We start from the raw sequence: 18,139 nt of genomic DNA, 5'->3' as shown, positions 1-18,139 counted from the left end.
CTGGCCACACTGCCATTTTTGGAAAAAAAAAGTTTTGTGGGTCTCGGAGTGTCTGCCGATGAAACATGAGTCAGCAGTGTACCAGGACAGCCCCAATGTTCAGTAAATTTTGGGTGGGTCAATAAGACTAAGGGCCAGGACAAGGGTATTGTGGGGGGGGATAGGCTAGCTGACCACTGCACTACTCCCACCACAGCGGGAATCTTGCGGTCAGTCCAGATAGGAGAATATCAAGAGGAGATGCCGGAACCGAGAGAAGACTGTCAGAGGAACCAGGACTGTTTTGCATGGAGAAGAGAAGGCATGAAGTAGTCTTGAAAGATTTGAAAAGTTTTTAAATAAATAGATTTGGATTGTTTGGCCCCCAAAGGCAGAACTGGGAGTGGTGGGAAGATTGCCTGAGAGCTATCCAAAAGTGCAATGGGCTTCCTTGTGAGGCAGTGAGTTTCCCACCTCTGAAAGTCTTCAAGCAGAGGCTGGATGAGTGTTTTGGGGGGCATGGGGTGGTATAGAGGCAATTTCTGCTCAGATACAAGTTAGATGAGATGCTTTCAGGTCTCCTTAGGTTCTGAAGTTGGATGATGATCCGAGCCAACCCCACATGACTACAGGCCCCTGAGAGACTCACACAGGACAACCAAAGCCAACCGGAGCCTAACAAAATCCCATATAACTACAAGCTCCTCGTCCTCAGAGACTCATGCAAGGGGGGGGGGGGGCACAAGGTCTCACACACAGGGCACACGAGCAGAAGCGCCACAGAGACTCCCGTAACCACGAGGCCCCCCAGACACGCAGGTGATCCAAACGCTTTGCCAACTACAGATCCCTATCACCTTAACATTCACTGGATTCAATATAACTCAACCTAGTTCACTCGCATAGCCCCCACAGATCCTCACATGTCCCAACAGGACTCAATCCCAAGTAATAGCAATCCAGGTGACAGAATTCAGTGAAACTCATCAAGTTCCCGTGGCACTTCTAGAATCCAGAGGCCACCACGAAGGTCCTGCCAGCCGGCTGCCTCGTGCCAAAGCGACCTCCAAGCTCCTGCCGGGCTTCCCATGCCCCCCCCCCAATACTACCGTATCATCATTTCCTTCCCACCCACCCTGGACCGGACCCCTCACACTTCTGTGACCAAGTGCTTCCCACTGCCCCCCACTAGCCCGTTAGCCTTGCCCTCAGGGGTCTCTGGAGGGCAGCAGGGCTGGGTAGCCACATGCCGGTATCTCCCAGTGTCTTCTCCCTCTGTTTCCCGGTGGTAGAAATAGCTGAAGTTGGAGACGATGACGGGCACGGGCAGGGAGATAGTGAGGACGCCGGCGATGGCGCAGAGGGAGCCCACGATCTTGCCACCCATGGTGGTAGGCGCCATGTCCCCGTACCCCACGGTTGTCATGGTCACCACAGCCCACCAGAAGGAGGCGGGGATGCTGGTGAAGCCCGATTCGGGGGGCCCATCGACCTCGGCAAAGTAAACCGCGCTGGAGAACAGGACGACCCCGATGAAGAGGAAGAAAATGAGCAGGCCCAGCTCCCGCATGGACGCCCGCAGTGTCTGGCCTAGGATCTGCAAGCCCTTGGAGTGGCGGGACAGCTTGAAGATGCGGAACACTCGGACCAGGCGGATGACCCGCAGGATGGCCAGGGACATGGCGGGCTGACCCACGCCCCGCTGCCGGGCCAGCTCTGTGCCCAGGGCCACAAAGTAGGGCAGGATGGCCACAAAGTCAATGAGGTTCATGACATTCTTGAAGAAGGCCGCCTTGCTCGGGCTGGCGCCCAGACGCACCAAGAACTCGAAGGAGAACCAGCAGATGCAGAGGGTTTCCACCAGGAAGAAAGGGTCGTCGAATGGGGCCCTCGGTGCTGGAGGAGACACAGGCTGGGATCCATTGGACCGAACTGATGGGAGCTGTAGGAGGGAGGGGGTTAGTGGAGAAGGTGCCCCTCCCCCCCAGGGGGGGGTGAGTTAGAGCTCTGGGGCGGCCTGCAGAACTAGTCCAAGGTCAGGCCTCCAGCCTGCGCACCAAGGGGACGGTCCCTGGGTTAGTGAAGGCTTGGGGACAGGATGCCAGAAGTCGGGAGGACTTGGTCTGTCAGGGTCGGAGGGATCCTGCCCAAATGACCTGAGTCTGCCCCGGGAAAAGCTCCAAGGGGTTTCAAGGACTTCCCCACAGGAGCAAGGCTCATTCTGTTCCCCAGCCCCACGGGAGCCGGAGGATGGGGCCTGGATCTCTGTGTCTGCCTCCTCTCTGGCCGCCGGCTGAGCAGAGCCCCGCAGATTTCCTCTCTCTTACCCCGCCTCCTGACCCCCTTAAGGCCCCGCCTAGCTGTCTGATCTGTCTCCGACTGAGCCGCCCTGGCCCCCTTTGACTTTCTCCGAGTCCCTCCTGCTCCCCCCCCCCCGGATTTCTCCACTGTGGCCCCTCTGCCTCCCCTTCTGTCCCCTTCCCCCAGTCTCCAGCCTGATCGGATCTCTTGCCCTTGGATCCCCTCTGATTCTGCCCCCCACCTCCTATTCTCTCTCCCGCCCCCTCTCAGTCCTCTCCGCCCCCCCTTTCTGCCCTTGGCCCCTGCCTTTTCTCGGCCCTCACCCCCTCGAGCCCCTCTGACCCCTTCGGCCATTTCTCGCCGGTTGTCCGCTCCCTCCCCTGCCTCCTCTGTCCCCGCCCCCGCCCTCGGAGCTCCCCGCTCCCAGCTCACCGCGCCGGCCCCGGGCTGGCCGTCGCGCTCGTCTCGGAAGTCGGGGAGGGTCTCCAGGCAGAACACCACGATGGACACGAGGATGACGAGCACGGAGACCACGGCCACGACGCGCGCCGCGGCCGAGCTCTCGGGGAACTCGAAGAGCAGCCAGAGCTGGCGCGCGAAGGGCCGCCGGGGCAGCAGGCGCTCGGGCTCGGCCGCGAAGCCCTCGTCCTCGCGGAGCTTGGCCAGCGCGTCGGCGCCCAGCTCGTAGAAGGCCACCTCGTCCAGGAAGACGTCCAGGGGGACGTGCGCCGGCCGCCGCAGCCGCCCGCCCGACTGGTAGTAGTGCAGGATGGCGTCGAAGCTGGGCCGGTGGCGGTCCAGGAAGAACTCGCCGCGGCTCGGGTCGTAGAAGGCGCGCCGGCGGCCCGGGTCGCCCAGCAGCGTGTCGGGGTAGCGCCCCAGGGTCCGAGCGCGCGTCTCGAAGCGCAGCCCCGCCACGTTGAGCACCAGGCGCTCGCAGCAGCCGCACGGGTCGGCCTCCATGGCCCCGGGGCCGGCGCCCGGCTGGGAGCGCAGAGGACGGGCACCGACGCCGCCGCCGGCCAGCCCGGTGTCCGATTCCCCGCGCCGGTATAAATAGACACGGCGGCCCCGCGGCCCGAGGGTGGGGGCGGCTGGCCGGGGGCGGGGGGCGCCCCGGGGCGCCCTCTGCTGGGGGGGGCGTCCTGGGCGCCGGGGCCTGCCGGGCTCCCGCGCCCACCTGCGCACCTCTGCGGCCGAGCGCCGCCCTCCCTCCCCGGGCCGGCTGTCCTGCGGGCCGGCTCTCCCAAGCACCAGCTGTCTCTCCGGCTCTCAGCCCAGCCGGGCCGCTCCTTCCCCCCGGATTTGCCGCCGCTCCCCGCCCTCTGGCCCTGACCACCGCGGGCATCCGGGGTCTTTCCGCCTCCCCATCCCCCCCCTCCTGGGGGGCTCTGCCTCCGCAATTTTTGAAGCCCCCCCATGTCCGTCACTGGCTTTCCGGGTCTCATTTTGTCACTGCGAAGGGGAACTTTCTCCCGGCTGTCCGTCACTCCGAAGTGCTGCGCGCCATCTGAGGGCCGTTCTCCTGCCCGCTCGCCTCCGTCAGCCACCCTTCCTTCGTTAAACCTACGCCTTCCGCGGCTTTCAGGCTTCTTAGTCCTTCGCATCCCCTTCCCCTTCCCCCCCCTCCCCCAGTCCTTACCCCCTTCACCCCTCTGACTTCAGTCCCTGGCTAGCTCCCTCTGCCATTCCCCTGCCCGGTTCTCTGCTCCCTCTGCCCTTCCCCTGCCCCGTTCTCTGCTCCCTCTGCCATTCCCCTGCCCGGTTCTCTGCTCCCTCTGCCCTTCCCCTGCCCGGTTCTCTGCTCCCTCTGCCCTTCCCCTGCCCCGTTCTCTGCTCCCTCTGCCCTTCCCCTGCCCCGTTCTCTGCTCCCTCTGCCCTTCCCCTGCCCCGTTCTCTGCTCCCTCTGCCATTCCCCTACCCCGTTCTCTGCTCCCTCTGCCATTCCCCTGCCCCGTTCTCTGCTCCCTCTGCCATTCCTCTGCCCAGTTCTCTGCTCCCTCCTCCTCCCCATTCTATTCCTCAGCTCCTTTCAGCCCTCTGGATCTAGGGGACTCTACAATCCAGTCATCCTGGCTGTCTCCCACTCTGGTATTATCTATGTCCGTTCCCCCTGCCTGAAGCTCGACGATCCCTTCTACTTCTAACTCCTGGCTTCCCTGACCTCCCTTAAGTCCCAGCTTCCCCAGAAGGCCTTTCCCTGACCTCCCTCTTCTTAGCGCCTTCCCTCTGAGACTACTCCCAGTTCATCCTTGTTTGGACTCAGTTTACAAGCTGCTATTTATTAGATTGTCAGCACCTGGACAGCACAGATCTGTCTTTCTTGGCGCTCCAGCACATAGCACGGTCCCGACCCGTAGAAGGTGCTTAAATGCTAGTGGCCTGACTGATATGGTGAGGACACCGAATTCTGAGCCATTCATTCACTACTGCTGCTGGACACATCTCTCATCTCTCCCCACCCTCCGACACAAACCTGGAGGCCCTTCAAGCTTCTCTCCCAGCTCCATCACTCTTGCTCTCCGCTAGTTTTCCTTCCCTCAAAGTCTCAACTTTAGAGTTGACCAGTTCACAACTGTCTGTTCCTGCATTTCTTGGCTCCTGAGCCTTTCATTGCTCGTCGGTTGACCAGCTCCACTTGGGGATTGCTTCTTCATCTTCTCCCCACTATACAGTGGCTATACAGGAGAGGGAAGAAGTCACACCATGGTGCAGCCTACATCTGTTGTTGATGTACATAATCTCAACTGACAGACGTTTCTCTTTGGGTTTTCTTCCCTTCCTCCCTCCCTCCTTCCCTCCTTCCTTTCTTCCTCCCTCCCTCCTTCCTTCCCTGTGTGTCTTACTGCCTGGACTGTCCCTGTATCTTTCTCTAGAGTGGCCTTCTCTGTGTCTATCCTTCTCTGTGTCTATCCTTGTGTTCTTTTCGGGGGTATATCTGTGTCTAAGTTTTTTTTTTTTTTTCTGGGACTGTATTTGTGTCTGTCCCTCTGGATCAAGCTTTCTGTCCTCTCTCTGTCTCACGTCCTCCCAGAGATCCTCAATGTGTTCCAATCTGGACCTCTATGTGGTATGATCTTTTTTTTTAATAAGTATTTTTTTTATTAATTTTTATAATTACAATATTTTCTTTGATAGTACATATGCATAGGTAAATTTATTTTTTTTTAAACAACATTATCCCTTGTAATCCTTTCGGTATGATCTTCTTTGGGACTGACTGGTTGTTCCTCAGTCGCCTTTTCTGGTTGTTTCTTTTTGGCTCTGACTCAGGCCCTGCAACCCTCCCCAGCTCTTTCTGCTCGTCTTTTTGAGTCAATAGATCCAATGCTTGCCGAGTGTGTCATTCTCTGTGTCCTTCTGTGTATCCTTGTCTGGTTTTCTATGTGCCTCTCTTCATAAATATAACATGGAGCTGACATGTTTAAACAGTAGTTGTCCTGGAAAATAGTTTTTGGGGGGAGGGAGGAGGGGATTGCCACTGTGATGTGACTCAGTTGGGTGAAAGGGCAGTGATAAAAGCTCTCAGTGATCTCGGGCTTCTGTAAGAGAACTGCCGATTTCAGAAATAGGAAGCTGACCATCCCACTTTCCTTGACCCTTGTCAGACCTCATCTGGAATACAGTGTTCAGTTCTGGGTACTATGCTTTAAGGATATGGGTAGGAGGGAGAAGGGATTTCAGTTGATATATTTTGAGTCCAACATAAGCACTGGTCAAAGAAATCAGGATATTGAACCTAGAGAAGATTCAGCTGGCGTGCGCTATTTGAATTACTCCTGGAATTAGTTTGGTCCTTGAGGGCAGCAACAAGGAAGAAAACGATCCCATGCAGAAGTAGAATGGGCAGTCTCAAGAGGTCACAGGTCCTCCTACGGGGCCTCTGAACAGAAAATCAAAGCAGAAGCTTTCCTCCTTCTCAGCTGGACAGTTTGGCTGCCCATCACATCCAAAAGAAGGGCCTTTTTTTTATTTTTATTTTTTAAATTTTCTTCAATATATTTTTCTTTCTTTTTTTAAAATTTTTATACATTTTTTGACATTATATATGCATGAGTATTTTTTTTAACATTATCCCTTGTATTCATTTTTCCAAATTATCCCCTCCCTCCCTCTACTCCCTCCCCTTAATGACAGGTAATCCCACATATTTTACATGTGCTACAATATAACCTAGATACAACATATGTGTGTAAATACCATTTTCTTGTTGCACATTAAGTATTAGATTCCGAAGGTATAAGTAACCTGGGCAGATAGACAGTAGTGCTAACAGTTTACATTCCCCTCCCAGTGTTTCTTCTCTGGGTGTAGCTACCTCTGTCCATCATTGATCAACTGGAAGTGAGTTGGATCTTCTTTATGTTGAAGATTTCCACTTCCATCAGAATACATTGTCATACAGTATTGTTGTTGAAGTGTACAGTGATCTTCTGGTTCTGCTCATTTCACTAAGCATCACTTGATGTAAGTCTCTCCAGCCTCGTCCTGCTGGTCATTTCTTACAGAGCAATAATATTCCATAACATTCACATATCATAATTTACCCAACCATTCTCCAACTGATGGGCATCCATTCATTTTCGTTTCTAGCTACAACAAAAAGAGCTGCCACAAACATTTTGGCACATACAGGTCCCTTTCCCCTCCTTGATATTTCTCTGGGATATAAGCCCAGGAGTAGCACTGGCTGGATCAAAGGGTATGCACAGTTTAATAACTTTTTGGGCATAATTCCAGATTGCTCTCCAGAATGGCTGGATTCTTTCACAACTCCACCAACAATGCATCACTGTCCCAGTTTTCCCACATCCCCTCCAACATTCATCATTATCTTTTCCTGTCATCTTAGCCAATCTTGCAGGGGTGTAATGATATCTCAGAGTGGTCTTAATTTGCATTTCTCTGATCAGTAGTGATTTGGAACACTCTTTCATATGAATGGATATAATTTCAATATCATCATCTGAGAATTGTCTGTTCATATCCTTTGACAAGAAGGGCCTTTTTTTCAAACCTGATCTTCCTTGATTTCTCTGTAATCTCAGATCCTGCCAACCAGCTTCCTGACTCTGCTCCCACCTGGTTCTCCTACCTGATGGCTCCTTCTCAAGTTTCTTTTGCTGGATCTTCATGCAGGGCTCTCTCCAGACTCCCTTGTCTTCCCGCTTTATACTATTTCTCTTAGAAACTTCATCAGATCCCAAAGATTCAATTCTCATCTTTATATGGTTGATTCTCAGTCTTAACTGTTCTGCGGACCTCCAGTGGAACGGCCAATTGGGCATCTCAAACTCGAAGTCCTGGAGGCACCTTAAACTCAACATGACTACACTGTGCTAAAAGCTAGGGAGAGAAAAATTTTTTTAAAAAATGGAATTCATTATCTCCCATCCTTTCAACCTTGGTCTCTTCCAAACTTCTCTATAACTGTCCAGGCATCAGCATTTTTCCCATCACCCAGGCTTCCAATCCCAGTGTCATCCTCAATTTGATAATCTTGATGTCCCCCCTCCCCATAATGTATGTGTTGCCCTGTTCTGTTACTATCACCTTCCCTCTTGGATGTACATGCCTCCTTCCCACTTAACACTGCCATCACTGTGGTGTAGGCCCTTACATTTTATAACCGGACTCTAAAAAAATTCAATGTTTTATTTCCCCCCCTCCCAATTACATGTAAATTTTTAAACATTTTTGAAAATTTTCAGTTTCCCATTCTTTCCCTCCCTCCCCCCACCGAGAACACAAGCAATCTGATGTGGATTTTACACGTGCAGTCATGCAAAGCGTATTTCTAAGTTAGTCATGCTGTGGAAAAATAACAAAACAAAAAGAAAAAGAAATCAAAGAAAAAGTATGCTTTGATCTGCAGCCAGGCTCTTAGGATTTTTTCTCTGGAAGCAGGTAGCATTTGTCATCAAGTCATTCAGAATTGTCTTGGATCATTGCTTGCTGAGAACAGCTAAGTATTCACAACTCTACAACATCATACACCATCAGCACATCGTATAACACACTATACAACTCGCTGGCTAATATTCTTGTTACTGTGTACAGTGTTTTCCTGGTTCTGCATTTCACTTTGCACCAGTTCATGCAAGCCCTTCCGTGTTTTTTCCTTCGAGCTCGTGGCTTATCAGAGCCCATAGTTTTCCATCGCCATCGCAGGTACCCCTTGCTCTTCAGTTCCCGTGGATGGACGGCCCCTCCATGTCCCACCAAAACAGCGGCCGATCACGATCTATAACCAGACGCTTCTCTTTCTGCTTCAAATCTCTCCCCGCTCCAGCCCCTACAAGCAGAGGTCGGGGGTATGCCCTGCCTCCCCCAGGAATTATGTTCGCTGCTCCTTTAGGGTTAAATACAAAATCCCGTTAGTGTTGAGACCCTTCCCCCCGGTTTCCAGTCCCATAACTTACATCACCCATTCACGTCCAGTAACATCGCCTCCTACAGGTTCTAAGGAGACACTCCCCCTTCCCCCTTCAGGCACCTCCCTGGGCTCTCCTCTTCCTCTTGCCTCCGGGTTCCCCTCCTGTTCGCTATCTGGTAGAGGGAGCGTTCTAGGTCGCCGAGGCCGTGACTCCCGAGGATTTGCCATTTCCCTTTCCCTAGCACAGAGAGGAGGCCGACCGCCCGGGCCTGCAAATCTGGCCCCAAACGTTAGCCTGAAGCAAGTGTCAGCCCCGAGGCTCAGGGCCCTCGCTTTTTGCCAAGAAAACCCCAAGGGAAGAAATGGAGACGGCTGAAAAACGACTGAGCTCGCACATAAGCAGCCCTGATCTGACCGGCGCCACTTAGTTTCCCCGTGCCTCAGTTTCCTCGTTTGTAAAATCGGGACAGCCCCCTTACTCACAGGACTGCTGTGGTCGCGCTTTGCCAACGTTAGAACATACCAACCCAACCCGACGCAAAACGGAAGGGGGGGGGTGCTGGCGCTCCGGGCACAGCCTCTGGGGGGCCCGGGGGCGGGGGGCGTTGTCAGATGTAAATAAACAGACACAAAAAAGAGGCTCCGAAGTGTCCGGGTCGCCTCGCAGCGTGAGAGTTCCTTTAAAGGCGCCGGGGCCCAGCTCTGGTCTCTGCGCCCTCAGGACCTGGAGGAGGGAAGAGGCGTCTCGGAGCCCCGGGATGGGCAGGAAGGACACCCGGATTGTCGGAGGGCGGCCCCCCCCCCCGGGCGGCCCCCCCCCCCCCCAGGGGACTCTGGGCTCCGGAGCCCGGTGCCCTCAGGCTACACACTCCGCACATTCTCCGGCTGGGCCAGCCGCTCCCTGGAGCTTCCCGGGGTCCGGCCCCCTAGAATGGCTCAGACTGGGGGCTCAGAGCTATCATGGCTGAAAAAGAGTAAGATCTCCGCACAGCTCCGGGGGAGGGCGCCCTTTTGGTATCACCGGCGGCACGGTTTCTTTCATCCTTAGGGGATGGATCGCGTGATCCGCCCTCTGGGTCACGTGACGCCACGACCTTTCTATAAAGCGAAGTTGAACCGTAATGGAGGCGCATGTCACATGGCGAACTCTTTTCTTGGCGGAAGGACACTTTCGATAGGAGGTAAGATGTAAATAGTCCAGCTCGCGGAAGGCGGCGGTTGATCAAATACGAAAGAGGGGGAAGGAGAAAGCGACAGGCGCATGCGCCTTGACGACGTTGGCGGGGACCGGGAAGGAAGAGGGCGAGCGGAGGGCGATCGGCGCGTGCGCAGTAGGCTCTTCCCGGGTCGCCCTCCCCGCTGCTCGGGTCTGCGCGTGCGCAGTGGTTCGTAGGCGGGCGCAAGGATCTCGCCTTGGCCCCACCTCCCGTCGGCCCGCGCTCGCACCGAGCTCTCGCGAGAGCCGCCTCCCTCGGTCGGTGCGTCCCTCGCCGCCTGGCCGCGCGGGCGCCTGTGTGAGCCGAGACCAGTCGGACGGACGGAGTGACTGAGTGACGGAGCGAGCGCCCCGGAGCCGCCAGCGACGCCGGCCCCGCCGCCGCCCCCGGCCTTGGCCCCGGCGCGCCACCAGGCCCCCGAGCTCCAGGAGGACGACGACGAGCCGCCGCCGCTGCCGCTCCTGCTGCCGCCGCCCGCCCCGGGAACTCCGCCCGGCCGAGGGGGCCGCCGCCGCCGCCGCGCGGCCGGTAAGTGCTGAAGGCCCGCCGGGCCCGGCCGGGACCCCGCTGACTACCCACAACTCCCTGCGCCCGCCGGTACTCCCCCCCCCACCCATAAGTCCTTGCGCCTGCCGAGGACCCCCTCCCCCCTCTACTCATCACATCTCTGCGTCCGCTTGTATCCCCTCTTTACCCATAAGCCCCTGCGTCCTCCGGACCCCTCTCTCTATCCTCACCTCCCCACGTCCCCCAGGACAACACCTCCCCTTTACCCACAATGCCCTACGGGCCTTCGGAGACCCTTTCCCGTTACCCCTAACTCCCGGTACCTCCGAGACCTCCCTTCTTTACCCACAATGCTTTGCGCCCATTGGCGCGCCTCCCCCCATACCCTCAACTCCTGTTTCTGCCAAGACCCCCCCTTCCCCACGAGTGCCTTTCAGCCCCTACCCCCCCCCCTCCCGTCAGTTCCCTGCACTCTAGGGAGACTTCTCCCTTTTCCCCGGAGCTTGCACTCGCCGGGACCCTCTGTTATCTGTAACTCCCGCTGCCCCCCCCCCCTTTTTCCAGCAGGAGCTGGACCCTGGTGAGGAGTTAAAGCCCTGCGCTGCCCACAGCTCCCACCCCGCTTTCACCCTGAGTGTGGGGGATACCTCCCTGGGGTCCCCAGAGTGCCCCCCACTCCCGACCCCCCCCCAAAGCCCAGCACCGTGGGGGGGAGGGCCCTGGCAGGCAGGGCCCTAACGGTCTCCCTCCTCTGGACCTCTGACCCCCGCAGACCCGGCATCATGACGCAGTTCCTGCCTCCCAACCTTTTGGCCCTCTTTGCTCCTCGAGACCCGATTCCCTACCTCCCCCCCCTGGAGAAGCTGCCCCATGAGAAGCACCACAATCAGCCCTACTGCGGCATCGCCCCCTACATCCGGGAGTTTGAGGTGAGCCCCCCCCCCCCCCCCCCCCCCCGCGGCTGAGCGAGGGGAGGCTCTTCTGCGATTCTCGGGGGGAGGCCGGCACGAGGGCGGGCGTTTGGGCCGCCCCAGAGGCAGCGGGGGGGCCGAGCTACCCACGGCACAGTGACAGGAGGGAACGGAGCTCACGGAGCCGCCACTGAGGAAAGTGAGAACAACCTTGGCTTCCTGGTGCATGAGATGGGGCGGGGGGAGGGCCCCGGACAGGCTCGCCGCTCCTGGAGAAGGACGCCCTCGGGGCGGCCCTCCTGAGGCAGGGGTTCCCCTCCTTCGCTCGGCACCCAGGGAGGAGGGGGTCTTGCTACCCGTACGTTCGACAGCTTGAGTGACTTGCCCAGGCTCGCAGAGCCAGCGTTCGGACTGGAGGTGGAGGGCAGCGCGCTGGGTGGTCGCAGCTGCCAGGAGCCTTAGTGTAGGGGGGCTCGGTCTCCAGACCAGTGAGTGCGGCTTCCCTCTGGAAGCCTTTTGGGCTTCGGCCTCCTGTAGTCCTGCTCCCTCTGACTCCTCCTCTCGTTCTCAGGACCCCCGTGATGCCCCTCCTCCAACCCGAGCAGAGACGAGGGAGGAGCGGATGGAAAGAAAGGTACGTGACTGGCGCACCTGGGGTGGAGGAAAGAGGGAAAGGTTTGGGTTCAGGGGCCGGGGAGGCTCGGGCCGGGGAGGCTCAGGCCGGACGATGGAGGGGAGCCGCGGGCTTCCCTCCTCCATGCCTGCCTCTCTTTGCCTTCCTACAGAGGCGGGAGAAGATAGAGCGGCGACAGCAAGAGGTGGAGACAGAGCTGAAAATGTGTATGTCTGCGGGGACTCGGCTCCTTCCCCCTCCCCACCCCCTGTCCCGTCAGGTGGGGTCCTCCGGCCCCCCGGAGCTTCTCCCTCTGCGCCTGACGCTGCCTTCTCTTCACAGGGGACCCTCACAATGACCCCAACGCTCAGGGCGACGCTTTCAAAACTCTGTTTGTGGCCCGAGTGGTGAGTGCGACCTCGGCTTGCTGGCGGGAGGGCGGGGGGCCTGGGGAAGGCAAGGAGCAGGCCCCGGAGGAGGGCCGCAACTTTCTGCCTTTTGCAGAACTACGACACGACAGAATCAAAACTGCGGAGAGAGTTTGAGGTGTACGGACCCATCAAGAGGGTGAGTCTGTTGTAGCGGGGCCCGGGGCGTTTGCGGGGCTGCCCCGGCCCCTAGCAGAGGGGGCTCACGAGCTCGCCCCTGCCTGTGTTCAGATCCACATGGTCTACAGCAAGCGGTCAGGGAAGCCCCGGGGCTACGCCTTCATCGAGTACGAGCACGAACGGGACATGCACTGTGAGTGTCTCCCTCCTCGGCACTTCCCTCCCGTCCCTGCCCTTCGTACCCCCCTCACTTCCTCACATCAACACTCATTCCTTATTTTTCCTCTGTCTCTTATATATCTTTTTTTATATATATTTTTAAAAAACCAAAACTCCCCTCAACGTGTGTGTGTGTGCGCCCGGGGGGCCGGGAGAGGTAAGTGCCACACGTTGACTCTCAGGGGGATCGGAGGTAGCCCGGCGGCGGGGCTGGGTGAAGGCCGGAGAGGAGGGGAGGGGAGGGGGCCCGGCCGGGAGGCCGAAGGGGCTTCGGGGGCCGGGCTCGGATCCCCGGCCCGCCTCGCCTTCTCTGCCTCGTCTTCCCCTGGCCTTGGTGGGGAGCACTCGGTCGTGCCCCCCTCTCCTCCCTTCCTCTCTCTCCTTCCCACCCCCTCCCCTGACCCCCGGCAGGGATGCCTCGGGTGGGCGGGGGCCATGCTCAGTGGCCGTGTCTGTGGTTTTTGTCTGTGTCTCCTCGATTTCGGCCTGACGTGGTTTAAAAGCCCCCAAAGGGAGATTTGTCCTGTGCAAAGTGAGAGCCGGGTGGGGGTGGCGGTGAGGGGGGTGTGGCGTGTGGAGGGGCCGGCGTATTAATTGTATGTTCTTATTATTGTCACTGCAGCCACCACGCAGCTGGCTTGCAGCTGATGCTAACGCTCCCCTTACAACATCTCATTTTATGGTTGGTATAAGGGTTTGTATCATGGGTAAGATCACTCGCCACAGCACACGAGCCTAGCTTAGCCAGGCAGCTTAGGAGCAGAAAGGCCCCCTCCCTGGCCCCCTCCTCTGACCCCATTCCCCAGCCCCCCCCGAACTCCTGGCCCCACTCCCCCCTCCCCCTGGCCTCCAGGTGCCCGATTGCTGGGCAGGGGCAGAGGAGGCTGGAGGAGGGGGGGGCGGGGAAAAGGCAGACTTCCCATGGAAGGGCCTTGGGGGAAGGGCCTTCTGACCCTTCCCCTCCCTCTTTCGTCCTCTACAGGTTCCTGCCCGGCCTCTCTGGAGGTCAGGAGGCAGGGTGAGCCAGGGCAGCGTTTCCAGGCCTCTCTCCTGCTCGGGGCTGGGCCCGCGCCTACCCCGCAGGGTCCAGAGACGCTCTTTTCAGGGGTGGTGGGAATGGATGTCTGGGAGCAAGGCAGGCTGCTGCCCCCTCCCCGCCCAGGAAGAGCAGGGGCATGGGAATAGTGGCTTCTTCGGGGTCCACTCCATCCCGGGCCCAGGGCCTTGGGTGCTTAGTGTTCTGCCCCTGCACGGAATTGGGGGGGAGGCCAGAAGTCTGTTGTTGGGACCTCAGCTCAGGTCCCGTCCCCTTGTGCAGTCAGAGAGAGAGAGAGACAGAGAGAGAGAGCTCTGAGCCAACGGCAGACACACATCCCACTTTCTTTTCGCTGTCTCCCCTGGTCTGGGCTTTTCCGGGTTCTTGTGCGCTGAGCTAGGCTTGGGTCCTTGGGGCTTTGGAGGAGAGGGTGTCCTGAGCTGCTCCTGCCTCCCTAGTTGGGGGCCGGGGCCAGAGTCCCTTTGTTTCCCCGAGCCCCGGGAGCCTCGATGCTCCGGCTGGTTCCTTTGCCCCGGAATCTCTCCCCCCTCCCCCTTCCTCGCACCCTGGTTTGGGGGGACCTGAGTGCTCTTAGGTGTGTAAGAGACAGGGTGCCTGGTCTCGTTGTGACTTTGGGGGTAGAGATGGGGCTTGGCAATTTTGGGGAGCCCGGTCTCCAGGCCTTGCGCTCCGCCCTCCAGCCAGTCGGGCTCGGGGCATCCCCGCCTCCCCCGTCTCCGGGTGCTGAGGCCTGCTTGGCATCCTCGTAGCTGAGACTGCTTTTCTGCCCCCCCACTCCGCCCTGTAGCCTAGCTGCCCCGGGGGGTGGGGGGCGGCAAGGGGGGACCATGCGCGCGCTAAGGGTGCAGGTAAGCATGGGGGCTCCAGGTAAGCTGCCCTGTGTCCCCCCCCCGGGAAGCCTCCTCCTCGCCAGGCCCCTCAGGAGGACCGAGCCCCCCCCATCCCGCTCGGTTTGGTCGGACACTCGCAAAGCCGGCATTGGTAAATTGCACCTTTTCTCTTCCTCTGTTGTTATTTTTGGGGGTGGGGGGTGGGGGGTGGGAAGCTAGTGGGGAGGCGGGTGGCTGGTCAGGGAGGGACCAGGACAGGGCGCCCCAGAGCTGCCCTTGCCCCGTGCCCCTCGCGGCAGCAGATGCCCACTTGGAGGGGAGCGGTGAGGTCCAGGAGCCCAAAGCCCGGCTTTGTGCCGGGGAGGGGGCTTGTTGAGAGGCTTGAGGGCCGCCAGGTAAGGCTGGGTGGAGTCGCAGCCATCGCACGTCTCCCCCTCCCCCTCCCATCTGTGAGGGGCCCAAACTGGGGCCCCTCAGTTCCCAGAGGGCCCCAGCTGCCTCCCCATGCTCCGGACCCCCCTCCTCTTCTCTCTGTCGGCTCCAGTCTCTGTCCTCCTGACAGACCTAGTGCCGAGACCGGGGGAAGAGGAGGGGCGGCGCCGGGCTGGGCACCCGCCCTCGCTGCCTGCCGCAGGGTGCATGTCCGGGCTGGCCCGGGGGTGCTCTCGGCCCCTTCTCCTGGAGAGACCAGCACTTGATTAACCTCTTTCCTTTGCAGCGGCGTTCCTTGGCGGGGCCCGGAGGGGGCTGCTCCATCGTGGGGTCGGGCAGAGGGGGGAGACGGTGGACGTCCGGACCCACCTGGGCACGGGCAGGAGCAGGAGTCCGAAGGAGCAGGCCCCTCTGTGTGGGGGCGGGGGTGGGGCGGGCGGAGGTGGCCGGCTGCCGAGTTGCCTGGCTCGCTGGTGGGCGTGTGTGTGTGCGGGGGCGGGGGCGTGTGCCTGCGCGTCTTGGGGGGGACAGAAGGGATGGTGGGGTCCCAGGCCAGGCTCTGACGGGAGGCTCCCCCCACCCTGGGGGTCGTCTCTGCCCCCTCTGTTACAGCGGCTTACAAGCATGCAGACGGCAAGAAGATCGACGGCAGGCGGGTGCTGGTGGACGTGGAGAGGGGCCGCACAGTGAAGGGCTGGAGGCCCCGCAGGCTGGGTGAGTGCCAGGGGCCCGGGTCCTCCCCTCCCCTCCCCTCCCTGCCCGCAGGCACGCGCTGACTCCCGTGTCTCTCCTCAGGTGGTGGCCTTGGGGGCACCCGGCGAGGGGGGGCCGATGTCAACATCCGGCACTCGGGCCGCGACGACACTTCGCGTTACGATGAGAGGTGAGCCGAGGACCCCAGCGTGCCCGCGGGTGAGCTGGCAGGGGGTCGCCGTGGCGGTCCCCGGGGAGGAGCGCCTGTTCTTAGGATCCTTTCTGCTTTCTCTCTCTTGGCCGTGTCCTCCAAGGGACCGGGACAGGGAACGCGAGCGGGAGCGCCGTGAGCGGAGCCGAGAGCGAGACAAGGAGCGGGACCGTCGGCGTTCGAGGTCCCGGGATCGGCGACGGCGCTCCAGAAGCCGGGAGAAGGAGGAGAGGAGGCGCTCCCGGGAGAGAAGTAAGGACAAGGACCGCGAGCGGAAGCGCCGCAGTAGCCGCAGCAGAGAGCGGGCTCGCCGAGAGCGGGAGCGCAAAGAGGAGCCTCGGGGTGGCGAGGGCCCTGAGCCTCCAGAGGCGGGGGATGCGCCCCCTGACGACGGCCCTCTCGGGGAGCCCGGCCCTGATGGACCTGATGCCCCTGAGGAGAAGGGCCGGGACCGGGACAGGGACCGACGCCGTAGCCACCGGGGGGAGAGGGAGCGGCGGCGGGACCGGGATAGAGATCGTGAGCACAAGCGAGGGGAACGGGGTGAAAGACGGGACGAGGCCCCCCGTGGCGGGGGTGGAGGAGGTGGCGGCGGTGGCAGTCAGGACAACGGGCTCGAAGGGCTCGGGGCTGACGGGCGGGACCTCTATATGGAGGCCGATGCTGGCGAAGGCTATCTGGCTCCTGAGAATGGCTACCTGATGGAGCCGGCGCCAGAGTGAGCGAGAGAGAGCGGCGAGTGCCACCCCTCCCCCCACCGATAAAAGACCACCACCCCTTCTCCCAATCACGTGAATGTGTCTGCCCCTGTCCCCCCCGCCAAGGCGTCCTCTGTCCAGACCCTTCTGATTATTCAATAAAATGGATTTCCTGCGGAGGTTGCTTGGGTGGTAATTTGGGGGAGCCGTCTCCCCCCGCTGACCCTTGGGCACAAGCCTGGACTTTGACTCAGAGGCCTCAGCTGGGAGTCTGCACGGAGGGTCTGGGTTGAGTTGCCGGGCTGGTGTCAGGGCTGCTAAAGTGGGGGGGTTTAGGCGAGGCCCTGGCCTTGGAACTCTCCCGGTGCCCGTCCCCGCTGCATGGTGCCCTCCCGCGCCATGGTAGCAACTTAAGCTTCTTGGGCACGATTCATGTGAAAAGGAGTTTGGGGAAGGGGGAGGGGGAGGGCTCCAAGATGGTGGTTCTGGTTTAGATTAAGGGGATTGTCACTGAGCAGTTGGGAAAGGAAGCAGCCTGCCCGGTGCCCGCTGGGCTCCGTCAGAGCAGGGTGGGCCCGCCAGCTTTCTGTAGTTGTTGGCTTCTCTAGGTTTTTTAGGTGTTTTTTTTTTTTTTTTTAGATAGACTAGCAAGTCAAGGGGATTCTATTGATGTGGCCTGGGTGTTAGGAAAGCAGAAGGGCTTGTCATGCGATGTGTCCTGGGGACGAGGAGGGGAGGCCGGACTCGGTGGTGGAATTCCGGCTTGCCAGCAGTGGTTTCTGGCAGCCCCTGCACCAGTCTCCAGTAGTTTGATGTCAACATGGAAGGTCCTCCTGTGTGATCCCCCGGGATCTGTATGTGGCCTTGTGCTGTTTAATATTTTTTTAAATAAAATTTTATTGACACGTTTTGTTTTCCACATTGCCTAAATTTCTCCTTCTGTTCCCCTACGCCACCTCAGGCAGCGAGGAACATAAACAAAACCTAGGGAACCGCAGGGATGATGAGGAACCGGCGTTGCCCGCCTCCTGGCCTCTGGTCTCCAGGGCCATGCGTCGTCATTCTGCAGCATGTGCGCTCAGCGCTTTTGGGGGTGACTAAACAGTCATCGGTTAACAGATGGCTCCTGGCTGTGAAGGAGATGGCTTACCTGGGAAAGGGACCATCTGGCCGGGGAATTCTGAGGACTCGTTAAGGGTCCGGAGCCAGGGAGGCAGGAAGAATCCCGACGCCTTTGGGCTGGGTGTCTGGTTATGTTGTGCTTGGTTCTGGTCTGAATGGAGGAGAACCATGAGAAAAACCAAATCAAGGTAGGGCCAGACGAGCAGCTTTCATGGCTTTGTGTTGGAGGCCGGAGTTGGGGCAGTTGGGGGGGGGGGAGGCTGGCCTCCCTCCTAGGGACCCTGAAGTCAAGTCTTAAGTGAGATGAGGTGACTTTGAATGGGTACATGGAAAGTCCGAGTGTCATGGGGGATGGGGCAAAGTGGGGCATCCCCAAGAGTGAGGATGGGACCTTGAGTGATCAGACTCTGACACCTACTTGTTGG

At 59.2% G+C, this 18,139-nt stretch overlaps 2 protein-coding genes and 1 long non-coding RNA gene across 5 annotated transcripts; 1 reads left to right on the top strand and 2 right to left on the bottom strand.

Moving 5' to 3' along the window:
• Positions 1–1,129: 1,129 nt before the first annotated feature.
• KCNA7 (potassium voltage-gated channel subfamily A member 7) lies at positions 1,130–3,286 on the bottom strand. The gene is made up of 2 exons (XM_074302659.1): positions 2,713–3,286; positions 1,130–1,921 (listed from the first exon to the last, which is right to left on the bottom strand). Exons 1-2 carry the CDS (start codon positions 3,241–3,243, stop codon positions 1,130–1,132), a joined length of 1,323 nt encoding a protein of 440 aa, XP_074158760.1. The 5' UTR covers positions 3,244–3,286.
• Positions 3,287–7,915: 4,629 nt separating this feature from the next.
• LOC141564663 (uncharacterized) lies at positions 7,916–9,998 on the bottom strand. Of its 2 annotated transcripts, none has more exons than XR_012488677.1 (2): positions 9,526–9,998; positions 7,916–9,380 (listed from the first exon to the last, which is right to left on the bottom strand). It is a non-coding gene; the product is annotated as an uncharacterized LOC141564663 (long non-coding RNA). The 2 variants fall into 2 exon arrangements; XR_012488678.1 differs by having other exon boundaries at positions 9,533–9,998.
• Positions 9,999–10,168: 170 nt separating this feature from the next.
• SNRNP70 (small nuclear ribonucleoprotein U1 subunit 70) lies at positions 10,169–16,771 on the top strand. 2 transcript variants are annotated; one of them, XM_074307396.1, is made up of 10 exons: positions 10,169–10,401; positions 11,153–11,309; positions 11,863–11,925; positions 12,077–12,131; positions 12,247–12,311; positions 12,409–12,471; positions 12,564–12,645; positions 15,603–15,704; positions 15,786–15,874; positions 15,984–16,771. In XM_074307396.1, exons 2-10 carry the CDS (start codon positions 11,163–11,165, stop codon positions 16,614–16,616), a joined length of 1,299 nt encoding a protein of 432 aa, XP_074163497.1. In that variant the 5' UTR covers positions 10,169–10,401; positions 11,153–11,162; the 3' UTR covers positions 16,617–16,771. The 2 variants fall into 2 exon arrangements, with proteins under 2 accessions (XP_074163497.1, XP_074163498.1); XM_074307397.1 differs by having other exon boundaries at positions 10,176–10,401; positions 15,786–15,873; positions 15,998–16,771.
• The last annotated feature ends 1,368 nt before the right edge of the window (positions 16,772–18,139 follow it).

The sequence above is a fragment of the Sminthopsis crassicaudata genome, chromosome 3 (genome assembly GCF_048593235.1).
Source record: "Sminthopsis crassicaudata isolate SCR6 chromosome 3, ASM4859323v1, whole genome shotgun sequence".
Taxonomy (NCBI): domain Eukaryota; kingdom Metazoa; phylum Chordata; class Mammalia; order Dasyuromorphia; family Dasyuridae; genus Sminthopsis; species Sminthopsis crassicaudata.
The sequence above is the reverse complement of the archived record's forward strand: the minus strand, read 5'-3'. Positions and strand labels throughout refer to the sequence as shown.